The following is a 17,277-nucleotide window of genomic DNA, read 5'->3' on the forward strand; positions in this document are numbered from 1 at the left end:
TGAAATAGGCGGGTTTTGTCGTGGTTCACTGAAAAAAGTACTCGTTCAACAAAAGAGGTGTCGCGTCGTCAAACCATTTTAAAATTAAACTACATTATTTATTATTCGCGTTTTCAATGTTAACGATTTCAGCAATTAAACTTCATGAACTTGGATTTAACCATTCAATCAATTCTAGAGTTTTCTGCAAAATACATGGTGTTTAATTTATTTAATATCTCAGAACTGTGTATTTTGCTATTTTATTTCTAACGAATGTTGAAATTTGGATACTCGACTTTAATAGTGGACACTGAGTCCGTCTATGTACAATCCTATATCCTAATTATATCCCACTAGTTCTCATGACAAGATACAACTCTAGGTCCATTGTAAACACCTTCCTTTGATATCATACACCCATAATGAAATGCATAATATTATTTTTGATGTTCTCTTTCATTCCTCAAACTTTAGAAATTTGGATTCTAAATTATATCATGGATGTATTAGGGGAGAAATAGGTCAATAGTAAAGGCCAACGGGAAAGAACGCGAACGTTGACTGAGATTTATAAGCACATCTACATCCCAATTGATAAATGAATGCAACTTCGGAACGAAGCGGAATCATGGATTCCAATGATTGGACACAGGGAGAGCTAATGTGAATTTTGACAAATAGCTTTGGGCCAGTGTGTTTTCTAATTTAAATTCTTGGTTGGGTAACTGAAGGTTTGAATAGAAATATTCGTAATATTTACACGTAACCCCAAATCATTGACCTCGGTCGTAAAAAATCACAAATCACAATTTATAAATTATATGCTGCATGTTCCAGTGGAAGTTGGAATCAAATTCTATTAGTAGTATATTGTTCACAAAGATATCAGTGGGTGTAGTTTTTCTCAGTTCGTTGCATTTGTTCATCATAGTGTGACCCATCGTACAGCGTGTGCCCCTGTTACATCTATGGTGCGGACAGCAAGGTTCGTGTGAAGGTTAAAGGAAAGAATTCGAGCTATTGACTAAATCAATTGTTATGTTAATTAGGTTGAGACTGTCAATAGAGCAGGGCTGACCGCGCATGAATCATTCAAAAGTTCTTCCAAGTAAAGAGGCTGTTCCGTCAGCGGAAAATAACACGTACTGGGGAAATTTGCAATGATCAAGTCTTCCAAGAAGCAGTGGCTACCAGACGAGTGATATACCAAGAGTCCAACCCATTGCCTTTATTGTAGCTCTATTTCTCTCTGAACGAGCTTGAGGAGTCGTGGTCGTGTTAGATTCTGTCTGAAACTTTGGACAGTCATGGCAGCCACTACTGTAAAGTTGAGGATTTCGTGGCACCTCTTCATAGTTTTCTATTTTGTCAGCTTCGCGTGTTCACAGACCTCCACACCGGGTGCGCCAGGAACGACAACAGCCACAGAACAAACAACACCTCCAGTGATCACTAGTAAGTTACAAGGAATTTTTTTTTTAATAAAAAAATAATGTTTGTATGAAATTGTGAGCATCGTCGACTGGCTTATAAACAAGGCGTGTCGACGCCTCTATTATTGTGAAGTTATGAAACGCATCGTTCTACGTTCCCAGTTTCTGTTAGTCCTAACACATCGAACGAGGTCAATTTTAATTATTGATATATCTTGAACCGTTGTTAGTTATACTTAAATTTCATGTACAGCATACCAGCAGTTGAACTTGGCAACCCGGAAGTATCAGCGAAATCACTTTCACACCATAGACCCTACACAGGGTAGTGTGTACACGGCGTTCCATTGGATATGGAAATTAGCGTGTACATTGTTATTTCAACACATTTCAATAACAATTGCTGTACATCTAACCTGATATGCATTGTAACTCTGCACAATACCCATATACACGAATACGTTTATTGCAAGTTTTCAAACACGAAGACCATAGTCACGTACATGTCAACTATTAAACTATTTCGATTTGTTCGTGCGAGTCATCAAACCAAATGTTGGCCTACTTGTAAAGTCTAAGACCACTTATCGTGTTACAAGGTCCATAGCCTACATAATGGTCACTGTATACGGCAACCTAGTCCAGTGCACGGGTCTATATTACTGACAGAAGGGTCGGGTACTAGGTGCAGCCTCAGACAACTAACGAATAGTGTGGTCTGAGGTGCAGCTCATGCAGGTGTAGGACCATAGTGGAACAGTGCACTCTAAAATTAGAAATACAGCAACGCAATGTGCTGTCACTCATTGTTACACGACGACGTAACTATTTCATGCACAAACGAGATCGGGAGAACAAGAACAATCAGCTTTATAACACATAACTACAGACATTTCAAATTCGACTTTATATGAAAGTTTATATATATAGTATCTACGTCTCTCATAAAAAAAATAACGTGTAGAATTGTTTAATTTTGTTTTGTTATTTTTTTTAAAACCACAGACACTCGAATCGATCTGTATGATTAAAAAAAATACATAAAAAAAAATCAAGCAAATTTTGATTCGAGTGCCTGTGTTTAAAACTCTAGGCGTTGACACTCTCTTGCCTTGGTACTTCCTTGTTTAGTCCGCGCCCAGGAAACTGGATGTCCCACAGACCCTTGCGAATCACGAATTAAAATGGCGTCCACTCTCTCCCAAAAAGTGTCGGTCACCATGGCAGCATCGTATCTGAATAATATTACATGTAATTATTCATTTTGTATCGCTTTTATTTGTAACTACCAGGTGACCATTCATACGGTGAAGGTGAAAGTCACATAGAGTATGCAGGTTATGATGGATGGTATAACAACAGAGCACATCCTGAATGGGGAGCAGTGGGTATGTAAATAAGTTGGTTGACCCCCCCCCCCCCTCTCTCTCTCTCTCTCTCTCTCTCTCTCTCTCTCTCTCTCTCTCTCTCTCTCTCTCTCTCTCTCTCTCTCTCTCTCTCTCTCTCTCTCTCTCTCTCTCTCTCTCTCTCTCTCTCTCTCTCTCTCTCTCTCTCTCTCTCTCTCTCTCTCTCTCTCTCTCTCTCTCTCTCTGAGTATCTTCTATTCCCCTGTCTATCTTTCCATTGGATACATTTATTTGCTGAATAATTTTAGTTGATTTTCGTACAACTATATGTCCTGTACTTCCTATCATGTATTAAAGTTTATCAATCAAGATATTTGACTCGAGTATGGTGTTTTGGAGGCAATGACCCATCAATTACTTCTGTAATATGTTCAGGGTCTCCCCAAAACTAACTTAGTGCTGGTAGAATATTCATAATTGTTACTATTTTTAGGCAGAATTTTTTGGTATAGAAACTTAAAGAACTGTCCACTACTGATAAATAGAGAGTATTGTTATCATAATAATATATTGATATGCATGATTTGTTGTTTACATTATAGAGAGTGTTTTGACACGACGGCTACCGTCAGCATATGCAGACGGGGTATATAGACCATCAGGTGAGGATAGACCCAATCCTATGACTATAAGTGAGGAGACTATGAAAGGTGATACTGGTATGGGTTCAGTTCTCAACAGAACGGCTCTCATGGTGTACTTTGGTGAGTATAACTTTTAGAAGTTACCGTTGTTGCAGTCCTTGTAATGATTATAGCAATGGATATCTGCAAAAATGTTTATCTAAAATCGTATGTAAAAGCATGACATGACTTTTCAGAACCCATAGTTTATGAAAATGACTTTCCCCTGAGGTCCTGTGATGTAAGATACTGACCCCTCTTGTAATTTCAAAGTATCTGCTTATATAACTGGTAAAATCACGGTCTTCAAATAGCTAATCATTTAAAACAAAAAATGTTTTTTAAAAAAAGGCTTGGGTCCCAGCTGCTCTTTTCCTGCTACTATACTGTACAGGTACTACAAGATGGTGTTACTGGCCTACTAGCGGGATTGCAAAAAATGTCTATGGTGAGCATTAATTGGCACTTGAATTCTGGAGAAGATATAATGGTGTATGCACTTGAATGAAGTGTACTTGAAACATTCAGTTATCTATATCAGTGTTTTACAACTTACCTGTGTTCCCCCAGGTATTTGAATCAAGTTTATCACCAAATTTATGGCCTTGTTTAGATATAAAAACATACCAGTTTTCCCCAGAACCCCCCCCCCCCCTCTCCCCCACCTCTGACAATGCTATTGAGGTAGTAAGGGTTATAAGGGTTGTTGGTGGCCAAGTTGTTAAACCACTTGCCTCTTACCACTGCAGTCAGGGTTCAAACCCATTCTGGGTTTGATTAAATTTACCACACTATAAGTAAGAAGATCAGTGTCGTTCAGTTTGACTCTACCGAACAATGCAGGTTTTCCCCGGGTACTTCGATTTCTTTCTGCACTAACACAACCAAAGGAGCCTATAAATGGGACTAGCTCCCGTTGGTCATCCGATAAATAAATAAAAATTAAAAAAAATAAATAAAAGTAACACCTTAGCAAAAACATTGCATCCTTCTAATATATGGTTTATATTGATAACTAGGTCAACAAGTTGTTGAGGAAATATTGGATGCCCAGAGACCTGGATGCCCTGCAGAGTACTTCAACATTGAAATTCCCCAAAACCACAGTCTTTATGACAAAGGTTGGCGAGTCATGCCGTTTATCCGATCTAGATACGATATGCGACATACTGGATTCTCTCCTAACAATCCAAGACAGCAGGTAATTATATCTATAAGTACTTTACTGTAACTCTTGTAGATATTTGGTGATATTTTCTCTGAATTTTGGTCACAAAAAATTCAAAACCTGCACCCATGATGTGCAAACTTTTATCGATGATAATGTCTCTACACCTTTTATTGCATGAAATTATGCTTGCATATTGCATTTCTATTTTATTGCGAACGTTTCTTTGTGTTGCCATAGTAACGATACAGCAAATTAGATAATTCTGTTTCACCATATATCAATCAAATCGGAAACGTGTGATAGAATTTATGTCTGAAGTATTTGAATTGAAGCCCATTAAAACTGCAGTATGGTGGTACATGTAGATTTAATATAACAAAAAGTGTCCCTCACCCACTCCATCCCCCACCCCCATTCTCTGATTACAAATATTACAGCTTTAATTGTCTCTTACACACTTTAATTAAACCGTTGTACATGCCATTTGATTTATCTTAATCTGTCGACTTATTTACCAATTCACAATAACTCTCACTTTTTTTACCGACCAGTTGAATGAAATCACTCCTTGGCTGGATGGTGGCTTGATGTACGGTGTGTCCAAGGCCTGGGCTGATGGCTTGAGAGAGTTCAAAGGTGGTCGGTTGGCTAAGAGTAAGAACGGTAACTTCCCACTAGAGAATGACTTAGGTCTACCAATGGCCAATCCTGTACCTCCAGCTGACCGTGTACTGAAGAATGTAGAGAGATTCTTCAGTAAGTATTACTTCTACTTTTTAACATCAAGTTAAGGGGTCAAGGTCATAAGCAATTATTCACAAAGTTAGGTAGGTCAATGAAAAGAAATTAGTCATGTTGTATTGACAACTGAGCACCACATATCAATATTCATATGTTACTGAATATAGCATTCATATTGTGGTTGATTTAAGATAATATGTAAAAAAAAAAGGCTGTTGATAAAGTATTTTTGAAATTTGCCTTCAATAATTGACAGGCAAAGACAGAACTAAAATGTAGGTATTGTATGTTCACCCTCAAGACAAGTATATTGTAGCTTGTTTACTGAGCTGTTGAGATACATTGTTAGCTGGTTGTATGGTTGTATGATGTACCCCCTAGTCCTCTGAGCCTTGTATCATTGTACTAGGGCTATGAAGTATGACCATAGCTAACGATTGATATATCTCAACAGTGCAGAAAACAGGCTAATTACATTGCTGCAATAGACAGATCCCATGTTACCCTTAGTTACGAGGTTGATACATGATGGAAAATATTGAAACTTTTGTGCAATATCTGGAAATTGTGCAGTTTTCAGCTTTTTGTAATAAACCAAATTCTAGTATTAATAGTAGTAGTAGTAGAGTCCACCGGATTCATCCAGTGTAGTATCAGTGAGCATGATGATGATGAATATGTTTAAAAAGTAAATAGAGCTATTTTACCAACGTGAAGACATGTCCTTGTGACAGACAGGTGACAAGGACTATATAAGTTATGTGATAATGTACAAATACCTCTACAGTACACTTAAAACCATGACTAAAACCATGGTCAGCATACACAACTTGAATAAATCAGAGTCTAAGTTATAAATGAGTGTGTCATAATTTATCACTGGCCTAGATGTGAAACAAGGGAATGTAGCAACAGTGTATTGTGTGGCAGGTCACTGCTTCCACTTTACAAAGAATGTCGTTGTATTAAAGTTTGGCTTTGTGTTAGTAAATCCAGTGGATGTATTGTGTTGATGTCTCCAGTCATTCAGGTGACAACCTAATGGCTAAAAAGAGGATTGATGGCTTTTCACCCAGCTTCTCATAATCCAAGTACAAGTACCTCATTTTCCCTCTTAATCTGAGAAAAGAAACTTCTTTTGGACTCGGGAGAATGGCAGTCACTCTGCCTCAATACAAGAATGTATATTTTGAATCATACCAAACATAAGGAAAACATTTATGTAGAAATAATTTTTTGGGTAGGGGTGTTAAAAAAATACAACATTAGGACGCTGTTTCCGTAGTAATGATTTGATTTATATGTGTGTATATTAGGTGCAAGTCAAATTAACATAAAGAAATCATGACTCAGGTGTTTATCAAAGACATCACTCCAAGTATAGTTCTGTTTACTTATACAAAGCCTAGATACAAATACTGAACTTTACTCCTGGTGTTCACTTAAATCATTTTGTATTTAATAGTTATAGTGATTATTGACTTTAAGATCATGTGCTAGAAACAGTGAAAGACAAAAAGTTAAAATAGAACCAGAGGAAACAAGTATTTGAATACTGTCAAATATATAGAGCAAGGAAGTTCGAGGAAACATGCAAAGAAAATACAACCCATGAAAAAATGCCGATGCATTTCCTTGCTTGTGGTATAAATAAGCAGGAATGAGACAAGTTTCATGCAAAGACATACAATGTAATTTGTGTCAGTAACTTATCAAAGTATAAATGCCACAGGAACCCGGATCCTGTACCTCTGTTTACTAATATAGAACACTGTTCGTTACGACATATTAGAACTTTACATTATAACTTCCACGATATAAAAAAATCAATAAAAGAATTGCCTGACCCTACATTAAAGGCACCAGCTATTGCTTACTTTTGTATCAGTTCTATTATTACTTTTACCAAATTTTGTCCTTGCCTGATGTCTTTCCTTAGCTCACTTCATTCAAGCAAAAAGAACAGTATTTTTATGTGGGCTGTAGTTATTGAGCACTTAACACCCACAGGTTTTGGACTCCTTCCCAAGATTTAACCAGAATAGCATACTTTATGACCTCTGAATCTGCCCAGATTTGTAGTTTTCTCTGTTTCCTATTTCCTTATAGACATTTCAGCTGAAAGGAAATGTCTTCCTTATTGTCTTTCAGTTCTCGGTACTGGTAGTGTGCCCTTTGACCTTTCTTCTCTGGCAAGAAGGAACTTTGATTTTTAAAAGAGTGAATTTTGTCATAACTTTTCAATTTGTGGAATACATGACAACTGGGTGTAATTTTTAAATATTTTTTATATTTTTAATTTTAAAAAAATTCTGCATTTGGTTGCACTCGGTTTATGTTTTGTATTTGACAGCCAACAGGCAGGGTATGGTTGTGATTTACACCTCCACTCATACTTCCTCCTACTAGTTGTCAATGGCAACCATGTATCAGATTTCAAACATACAGGAAATGGTTAGTGTAGCTTTTCTTGGTACATTCACATAATTTGCCTTGAACTCTTGTGGGGGAACTGGCATTGCCTGTGGTGAACTGTTGTGGGGGAACACTATTTTGAACAAACAGGTCCATTACTATTCATGTTTAGTTTTCAATAACACAGTCAAAAGAAGCTGTCACTCTAAAAGAATGTCCTTCAGTCTGTAGTCATTTTACTGCATTCTAGTATGGCTGGCAAACATCTTAAATTGTACTCAGGTCAAAGGTCATTGAATTGTTCAGCAGGTCAGAACAAACAGTTGTTTGTCTGGCATGAGTTGGCTGCATGACTGTTTTCTTTAAGGCATTTGTTTGGGATATCAGTGTATCATCAATCAGGGTATTTTGACTCTAAAGGGTCAGACACCAGCTCATCTATGTGTGTGACGTACTGCCTTCAAGCTAAAATAAAAAGTATGTAGTTCTATTAAAGTGTCACACTTGTCTATCCGACCAGGTTCAGCTGTAAAGTTAGTGTGCAAAATAATACAAACCTATCAAAGCTAAAATAAGTGTGCAAAATAATACCTACAACCTATCAATGCTAAAATTAATCTGCAAAATAATTCATACATATCAATACATGTATACATACAAGGTTGTATCAAAGAGAGGCTTGGTAACTGAGACTTTTTTTCCTGAATTTTTTGGTAACTAAAAAATTATGTCATAATGTCACACATCTGAATACCTGGTGAGAGTCAGTTAGACATATAATTCCACATCTTAAGTAGTTGGAATAAACATGAGTAGATTTTTTATACAAAACAGAAGTAACTACAAAACTCTGAAGGAGTCATAAAAAGTAAAGACTGCATATTTTACTGCTGCTAAAGGGCCGGCAGTTGTGGTTATGACCACAATATGACCAATGAGATTTATGATATTGTATATTTTCGTTTGTATTAAATAAACATTTCAGTCAATAAATTATACTAATGACAGGTTTAATTAAAGGGGTACAAGCTGAGATTATACATATTTTGGCGTAGTTTTTGCTGCATATTGAAAAGGTACTCACAGTATTGTACTTACTGAAGCACACTTATTATAACCACCACTTGCAAATGACTGAACTCAAACCTGGTATAACTCATAAATGATCCAATGATGTCAAAAGCTTCTAAACTCAGCTTGTGCCACTATTAAAGTTTAGCTCCTAAATTAATCTCAAGTTGTTAGTTTTACCAATCAGCTAAATGATGTATAGCTGGCTTTCATTCAGGAAGCTTCATACACAGCTGACTTTAATGGTAATGATAACAAAATTTGTGACTCAATTTTGGGTATTTTGTAACTTGGAACTGTCTCACACTAGAAATAGATGATTTTCAGTAATTGGAACCAAGTACATGTATCATACAAGTAAATTATCTAAATGTAAGAGTTATGGGGTACGCTTTGATTTTCATTGTCAGGTTCTCAACATATACATGTTGTCACTTCCATGCTAAACTTAAAATAAATTATGTAATTTGTAAGTCATGTTGACATGTATTTCCTTGAAGCTTACCACCAGAGAGTAAGTTAGTGGGTTTTTTTGTAGGACCATAACTTTGATTTTGGTTGTATTTTCAGTCTTGAATCTGCAAATTACACATCCAGCTACAAAAATGAATTCAAAATGTAGAAATATAAGCCCTAGTGGTAGTTGTAAGGAGTGGTGAACCAAACCACAGCTCAATTAAAAAGTATTCAATCAATTGTAAATTCTGTTGTTAATGGTACCTATCAAATTAAAGTCACTAGTGTCAGTAAATCTCACTAAGTAAGGGGGCCATGTCAGGAGATTGATGTCTGATGAGATTACTTTAGCTTTGCCACAGACTCCATCCCTCCCCTCCCCTCCCCTCCCCTCCTCAAACTAACCTGACTCATACTAGTGTGAGAATGTATTTTTTCAAAATCTATTTGCAGTTTTTCACATTCAAAATTTTTCTCATACTGCCCCCCCCAACCCCCCCCCCCCCCCCCCATTCAATGGAGTTAGATACTAAGATTGGCTGTGTACTAGCTATAGCTGTGTTGTATAATCCCTACAGGTGACAGTCAGAATTCCAATCTTAGTACCATTCAGTTTTAGTATGTTAACAGACTACATTTATACTAAAGAGGGTGCAGTAAGGGAGCATATCATGCACACTGGTAGTACTAGTATGTAGGAAATAAAACACCTAGAAAAGAAAGTTGCTCAAGTTGGACTGTTTCTTTTCAAGATGTCAGAAGTTCTATCTGCTTAATTTCAACCCAGTATGTTTGTGACAACACATTTCATGCCACACTTCAAAGCAAAGCATGATTGGATTGGGGACAAACGTCACAAGTATCTGTCAGTGAAATTTCAACAACGATGATGATAAAAAACTTTGTAAACTTAACCATTCTACTATTTTTAGCCAAGTCATGGTAAAATAATTGTAAAACCCATAACCTGGAAGTATTATTGAATTAGTAAATTTCTGCAACATTGATTTTTTGTTGTTTATTAATTTTGAAATAACTTCCCCATTATGTATCATAAAGTATTAGAGATCTTCATACTTCACTTGGCATACCACAGTGACACTTTTAGTAAAATAGGATATGAAACAAAGGTTTTGTCTTTTTCACTAATGGGGCGTGACTCTATCTTGAACAACTTGAACCTATATGGATGACTACTTCTATTTCTCACCTTAGTATTGTATAACATCAGAAGTAGATTTTTGAGAAAAATCAAATTTTTGATATGAGTATTCGGCCACTAACATCTTCAATTTGATTTAAATACTAGTGTACATCTAGTTATCAAGAACGATAATTCCTCCCCCATCCTTTCGATCCCCCAGAGGTCACCGTGACCCTATTGGTCAAATTGTGATTCACATCCATTAGTCAAGTCAGTCTGTTAGAGATATACTGTATGCTGAGGTCATACAGAGTACAGTCCTGTTCATTACAATGTCCCTTTGCTGCTCAGGCTCATTCACAAATGTTGCAAAAATGTTTAAATAATGCCACCTTATATAGACTCAACAGGGCAGGGGACTTAACTAGCGTCAAACCCCCAAGAGAACTGCTTGCGTGTACATAAATTTTTCCAAGAAAGTAACTCTTCACAACAACACACATATATGATGCTAATCTAACTTACAAGTTCTCTGTGTCTCAAATAATAGGGATTTGTTTTATGTGATGCAAAATTGTGCCATATGGAAGGGCGCCCTCAATATATGATATGCATGTTCTTTTGTTTTTATTTTTTTTTACCGAAATTCTTTCTTTGATTTGTATCACCTAGAACTTGGAAATCCCCGAGGCAATGAAAACCCATTCCTGTTAACGTTTGGTATTCTGTGGTTCCGATACCACAATGTCAAAGCAGCAGAGATTGAAGCAAAGAATCCTGGCTGGTCAGATGAAAGAATCTTCAATGAAGCTAGAAAATGGGTTATTGCTACACATCAGGTATAGTGCAGAAATTTAATCTGAAACAGTACAAACAAATATTCTGAATTTGCTTTTACTTTGTCTAAGAAAACTCCAATCCAGTGTTATTTGAAAAACAATAAAAAAAAATCAGAGGCTTTTTTTGAAATACTGTAGAAGTCAATACACAAATTTCTTTCATTGTGTTGTAAGGGCCAGGAGCAAACTTTTATCGGTCATAACTTGAAGAGTTTTGATTTTCAAAGAAATTGGTTCCTGGGGTATGAAATACAAATCAGGTGACAAAACCCCATAAGTTACCATTCCACTATTTCTTTTACAGAACATAGTGCTGTATGAGTGGCTACCAGCTTTTCTGAATATATCAGAAACTGAAGTACAAGAAATGAAGGATGATTACAGTAAGTCTATTTTCAATTTATTTGACTTTCTTGCTAACCAATTCTGTGAACTTTTATATATAAGTACGTAAAACATGAAATGTACAAATCACTAAGAATAGCACTGCACACAAACACAAACACTTATTTTTAATGTAGGTGATTGTAAAGCGCTTTGAACACAGAGTGGGAAAGCGCTATATTAAAACCAACATTATTATTAATTGTAATGTAGTCCTTAGAAAAAGTGAAACGGGACAAAAGTCGACAGACACTCAAAGAACAAGAAGACCTAAGCCAGAAAAAAATTGAATGTACTAAAATGATCCAAAATATACTTGTTATAACTCATTTTTGGGGGGTACATTCATGAAATGAAGTTTGTTCCAATAAACTTTGATCATCACTCATGTCATTGGTGATAAATCATAATCTGTTATCGATAATATTTCACCCAGTAGTGGAATGATGAATTGCTGCAGTAAAGTCTAGCTAAGCTATCTCTAACAATTAAGCTATATACTTAGTATTCATATAAAATCTAAAATCGGGGTAGAGTCGGTGGACTACACATTTCATCATATCATTACACATACAACCATGTTCATGGTCAAAACATTCAGAAAATACAAAGACATCTCCCAATTCTGATTCTGATTTTTCCCCTCGTTCAACTGATAGGTTACAAAAGCTACGTTCACCCTGGTATTACCCATGTTTTCCAGTCAGCTGCCATGAGAATTGGACACACTCTCGTCACACCTGGTGTTTACAGAAGGTATAGTGAACTATCAATCTATGGTTGACCTGACAATGCAAAATGGATAATTGAAGCATTTCAGCTACTTACCTTGTGTACTTGGAGTGTTCATATCAGGTGTAAAATAAAAGTGTTTAATTATAAGTCCAGTAGTGGGTGTTCTAAATCATCGACCCTACACGAAAGGGATGCATCTCTGCCAGCATTCATCAAAGGGAATGTTACTTCCACTCATTTTATGTCTGAAATAAGCTGATAAATAACATGATTTATTGTCTTGCCATACAGTTAGCATCATGCGGCCATTTTAAAAGTACATGTTTAAAGTCTAATTTTTTTGCTCATGTTTTCGTAGTAGTATGTACTCAATTTGTAAACAGTGTCTCCAGCAGACAAAACTCAACTGTGTCACAATAGAAATATAGACAAATTTTATTGACACTTCATTCACTGACAGGATCAGCTCGGGTCTTAGTAACCCTTCCCAATGAGTAAACATTATTTACAAATATATTACATTTAGAACAGAGGGTACTACTGGGCTTATAATTAAAGCCGTCAATTGAGTGTTATTTTACTCCTAATGTGAACATTCTAAGTGAGTGAGGCAAGTAGCTGACATGCTTATTTACCTGTTATGTGTTGTAACATTAAACATTTGAAGTAAAGGAACAAGAACTTCTTTAAAAAGTTTGATAAAAGTATCCTTTTGCTGAAATATGTGAAAACAGTGCAGATGGTAGGGAGCCCTCTATTGACTGTGTTGAGAGATGGATTTAACCCCCACTGCATGGCGCCCTCAGTGGGCAAGAACAGAAGAACCATAAAAGGGTGTTTTAAACTCGAAACTCTTGGACTTTTTACCGTGTACTTCTTTTGAATGTCACACTTTTGCATAACAATGACCAGAAATCATCAGATCCAACAAGATAAGTTTTAACAAAACAGAGGACTTTCCAATTGTCAACTCTTGAAAAAGAATGAAGACTACAAAATAAATTTAAAATTTAAGTATGACTTGTATTTTTCAAGATTTATAGATGATATCTTTTTCTCATCAGGGACAAAGATTGTAAACTCCGTACAGCAACAATAAACTCAAACTTAGTACCTGGATTTGAATCAGAACTTGAGAAGAGACCTATCCATGGCATCCGTACATGTAACTCATTTTGGAATCCCCAGGTAATGTGTGCAGTGAAATGATACCCATGTCAGTGTCTGATTTGATGTGAAATTGTTAGATTTTGAACAATTTATAGTGTATAAATGACAGAAAAATTGTGTGTGTTTCTTCTGACCGTAAAATATGGTTTGTTTACTTAAATCCTTGCTACAAGGTGTTAGTTGAATTATGTCAGAATGTGACAGAACTCCATCATGTGCAAGTACAAGTGTGGAGTACTCAGGGCATTTGCACAAGTTCTTGCAGTGTTTTCTGTGGCACTATTTTCATGAGTGTAGCGATTGAAAATACATCAGAAAATATTGCAAGCACGAGTGTAAATAACCCCTGAGTACCCACACTGGCACTTGTCCAACATGGGGTTCTGTTATTATTACATATGTTTATCTGAAACAACAAATTTTCTGTAAAAAATGACAATATGTGATCACATGCTTTCATGTAGAATGTACAATTGCGTTCTCATTTGTTAATAATATCATTTACATGCAGGTATGCAATAAAATGTTTTCAATGTACCAATATCCACACGTGTTACATGATCATTTGCAACTAATTTCCAACTTTTGATTATTTTCATAACTCTAAAATCAAAAGGACATTAAACAAAACTCAAAAAATGACACGAAAAAGAGACAGTATAGTTGTAATAAGATTGATTTTAGTTAGCCAAAGACTTTGAAATGAAACTAAATTTGAACCTGGTGCAGTTTTGATCAAATAATCAAATGACATGTTTAGTTTTGTACTTTTTCCAGTAAAAGTATAATCCAGAAACTTTCCCTTTGATAATACATCAAAACAGTTTACTCAGTTTTTTACAGTTATTTATATGTCAGTAACAATAAGGGGTGTCCCTATTTTTAAAATGTGTCTTGTTACTTTTTCATAGCAAGTATGGGTTGGTTGGACGATTTAAAAAAAAGTCAAAAAATGTTTCTCTGCCTCTCCTTTTCTTCCTCTCTATCTTCTTTTTATTGGATTCCTGGTAACAAGCCCTTTCCTAGCTTCGCTACACAATCAGCATGTTCTCCTCCCCAACCCCCTTGAATAATTTCTGTCATGAAAGAAATGGTGAACAAGTGTCATCACCACCTCCATGACTGTAGATGACGTCAACAGTCCAGACACTTGCCTATTCTTGTCAGAATAGGTTGTGTTTCACAAAATATTAAGGGTGGGTGAAAATAATTATTTTTTTAATTAATTTGTGTCAGTCAGGTAATGAGAAACAGAATAAAAATTGGGTCACCCTTATACAGATATGATAAAGTTATGGTTATTTTGAAACATACAGGTACCAATCCGTGAATCTGATATTGATGAATTCTTGATGGGCATGGCTTCACAGCGATGTGAAAAAGAAGACAACATTATTACTGAAGATCTTAGAGGTAATTATAGGCTTCGTGATTATATGTAGCTGATTAAAGTGGCCATATTGGATGGCAAATGGGTACTTGGAAACATTTTGTGAAATAAGATATACTATTAAACTCTTGTTTGTAACCAAAAAATTGCAAAAATTAAAATATTTTAAATTTTTGTTTTTGTACATACAATAACATTTTTTTAGCTTTTTGTAATTTATGGAGTTACAAACAAGGATTTGGTCGATGCTGTTTCACATTGGTTTTTTTTTCAAGTAGGAAAACATAGTATATTAGTAGAATTGTCTAAAGAATTAAAAATCCAAAATAAATACCCCATTTGTTATCCAATATGGTCACTTTAGTACATGTATGTGCAAGACTCAAATATTGTCATGCACTGCCATACGGATTTCCATTGCATGAAATACCTTTGTATAATGGACAATACATCTGTGATGAGGTGACAGTAAATTAATGAATTTATGTTCACCTTGTGGCTCAAAATAAAATCTTGAAATATAGTTCACTCAGAAGTGGTCAAAAAAGAGAAGCAAGTATATAATGATATTCTAAATAATTAGTTGAAATAATGTTGTCCAAGTCAAACTAATACAGAATCAAATGGTTAATTCATTAAAAGGCATGTCTTTATATAGCAGTAATTGAGTGTCTCTGGATGTCTGAAGTTTGACCAGTGTATATATTTCTGTCATTGCCTGTAACATAACTGAGTATAATCGTAACAACCGACCCCCCCCCCTCCCCAAAAGACATGGTGATTACAAAATGGTTTGTCCACTCCTGCTCATCTTTGATAAGGGATAGCCAAGGCAAATTTCCATTCCTTGGTGTATATATTATTGTATCTGCCTAATTTTTCAACAGGTAATGTTTTCGGTCCATTGGAATTTTCCCGTCGTGATCTGATGGCTATAAACATTCAACGTGGACGTGATCACGGTTTACCAGACTACAACACTGCTAGGGAAGAGTATGGTTTGGAGAAGAAGAAAGATTTTGGTGATATTAACGAACATCTAGATCCTGATGTAAGATATTCTCATTTAGAGTTCAAATTTGTCTACAAACCACTTCATGTATTATAAATGTCAAACACCCAAGATTTCAAATGCTTTGTATTTCTATGTATGACGAAAACATGAAGATTGAGAACCTCTAGTAATCAGGGTGCTCCCTACTGTAACTGGAGTACTGGATGATATTAATATTCATGAGCTAATCAATATGCATGATATAATTAGCATAACAATAAATTGGGAAATTTGTTTTGAAAAGCTGTCTAGTCTAGCAAGACTCTTCCCACTATTGATTGCCTAAGTCCAATGTATTATAATTTTTCAGATTTGACTGTACTACAATATGCTAATAGTAATGAAGAGAAACAAAGGGGTGCTATATATGACTTTTATACATGTATAAACACAGGGTGTCTACAGAAGGAACTCAGGCCAGCTTTGAATATCTTCCTGCTCATTGTTTCAAAGTGCTATTCTCCTCAGATGTGTTAACTTACTTGTACTTTCAATGGCAGGTGTGATAGTTAGTATTTATATCATTCACTTAGCAATGTCCAAGAACAAGAATGTTTGTCGAGGAGTACAGTATTTTTGTGCTGGCTATTTTAGGTGAATGCCAATGGGGCCATCCATCACCATGAGGAGGTCCCTCAGTAATGGAAGGATTATTTTATTTTATCACCAGGTTTTGGACAGACTAAGAGCTGTACACAATAACGACATTTCTAAGATGGATATATGGACTGGTGGATTGATGGAAACCAATGCCAATGGTCCTGGAGAGTTATTCAGTACCATAATCCTGGATCAGTTCATACGGATAAGAGATGGAGACCGATTTTGGTTTGAGAATTATAAGAAAAATAAGTAAGTACAAATGTATATTTATAGTGACATTAATGATTGTGCTTGTGCTGAACTAATAACTTTACTTTTCATATATGGTAGTTTCCAAATTAAGATGATGATGATGATGATGATGATGATGATGATGATGATGATGATGATGATGATGATGATGAGGATGATGAGGATGAGGATGAGGATGATGATGATGATGATGATGATGATGATGATGATGTAAATTACAAAATTGAAATTTTGTCCACATAATATTAAAACGTTATAAAGTATGTTTCTGGTATGTTCAGTTATTGTTGTGTTGATCTGTTCCAATCAAAACTATGCCATATTTGCATTGAACAGGTGTACTTTACATTTTGTTTGCTGTTCAGCAGGTGTAAAATTGAAATATTTTTATATTAACTGTTCAACAGG

The 17,277-nt window shown here is 35.6% G+C and overlaps 1 protein-coding gene across 1 annotated transcript in view; it reads left to right on the plus strand.

The window, feature by feature from the left end:
- Positions 1 to 1,117: 1,117 nt before the first annotated feature.
- Positions 1,118 to 17,277, plus strand: part of LOC144443562 (dual oxidase 2-like) — a 35,342-nt gene continuing 19,182 nt past the window's right edge. Inside the window, exons 1-12 of the mRNA XM_078133093.1 lie at positions 1,118 to 1,437; positions 2,708 to 2,803; positions 3,364 to 3,525; positions 4,464 to 4,645; positions 5,167 to 5,371; positions 11,115 to 11,281; positions 11,586 to 11,664; positions 12,325 to 12,421; positions 13,465 to 13,588; positions 14,887 to 14,983; positions 15,848 to 16,011; positions 16,685 to 16,866. Of these exons, the coding sequence (XP_077989219.1) occupies positions 1,290 to 1,437; positions 2,708 to 2,803; positions 3,364 to 3,525; positions 4,464 to 4,645; positions 5,167 to 5,371; positions 11,115 to 11,281; positions 11,586 to 11,664; positions 12,325 to 12,421; positions 13,465 to 13,588; positions 14,887 to 14,983; positions 15,848 to 16,011; positions 16,685 to 16,866 (1,703 nt within the window). The 5' untranslated portion in view covers positions 1,118 to 1,289. The remainder of the gene's footprint in view (positions 1,438 to 2,707; positions 2,804 to 3,363; positions 3,526 to 4,463; positions 4,646 to 5,166; positions 5,372 to 11,114; positions 11,282 to 11,585; positions 11,665 to 12,324; positions 12,422 to 13,464; positions 13,589 to 14,886; positions 14,984 to 15,847; positions 16,012 to 16,684; positions 16,867 to 17,277) is intronic.

This window comes from Glandiceps talaboti, chromosome 12, assembly GCF_964340395.1.
Source record: "Glandiceps talaboti chromosome 12, keGlaTala1.1, whole genome shotgun sequence".
NCBI classification, from domain to species: Eukaryota; Metazoa; Hemichordata; class Enteropneusta; family Spengelidae; genus Glandiceps; species Glandiceps talaboti.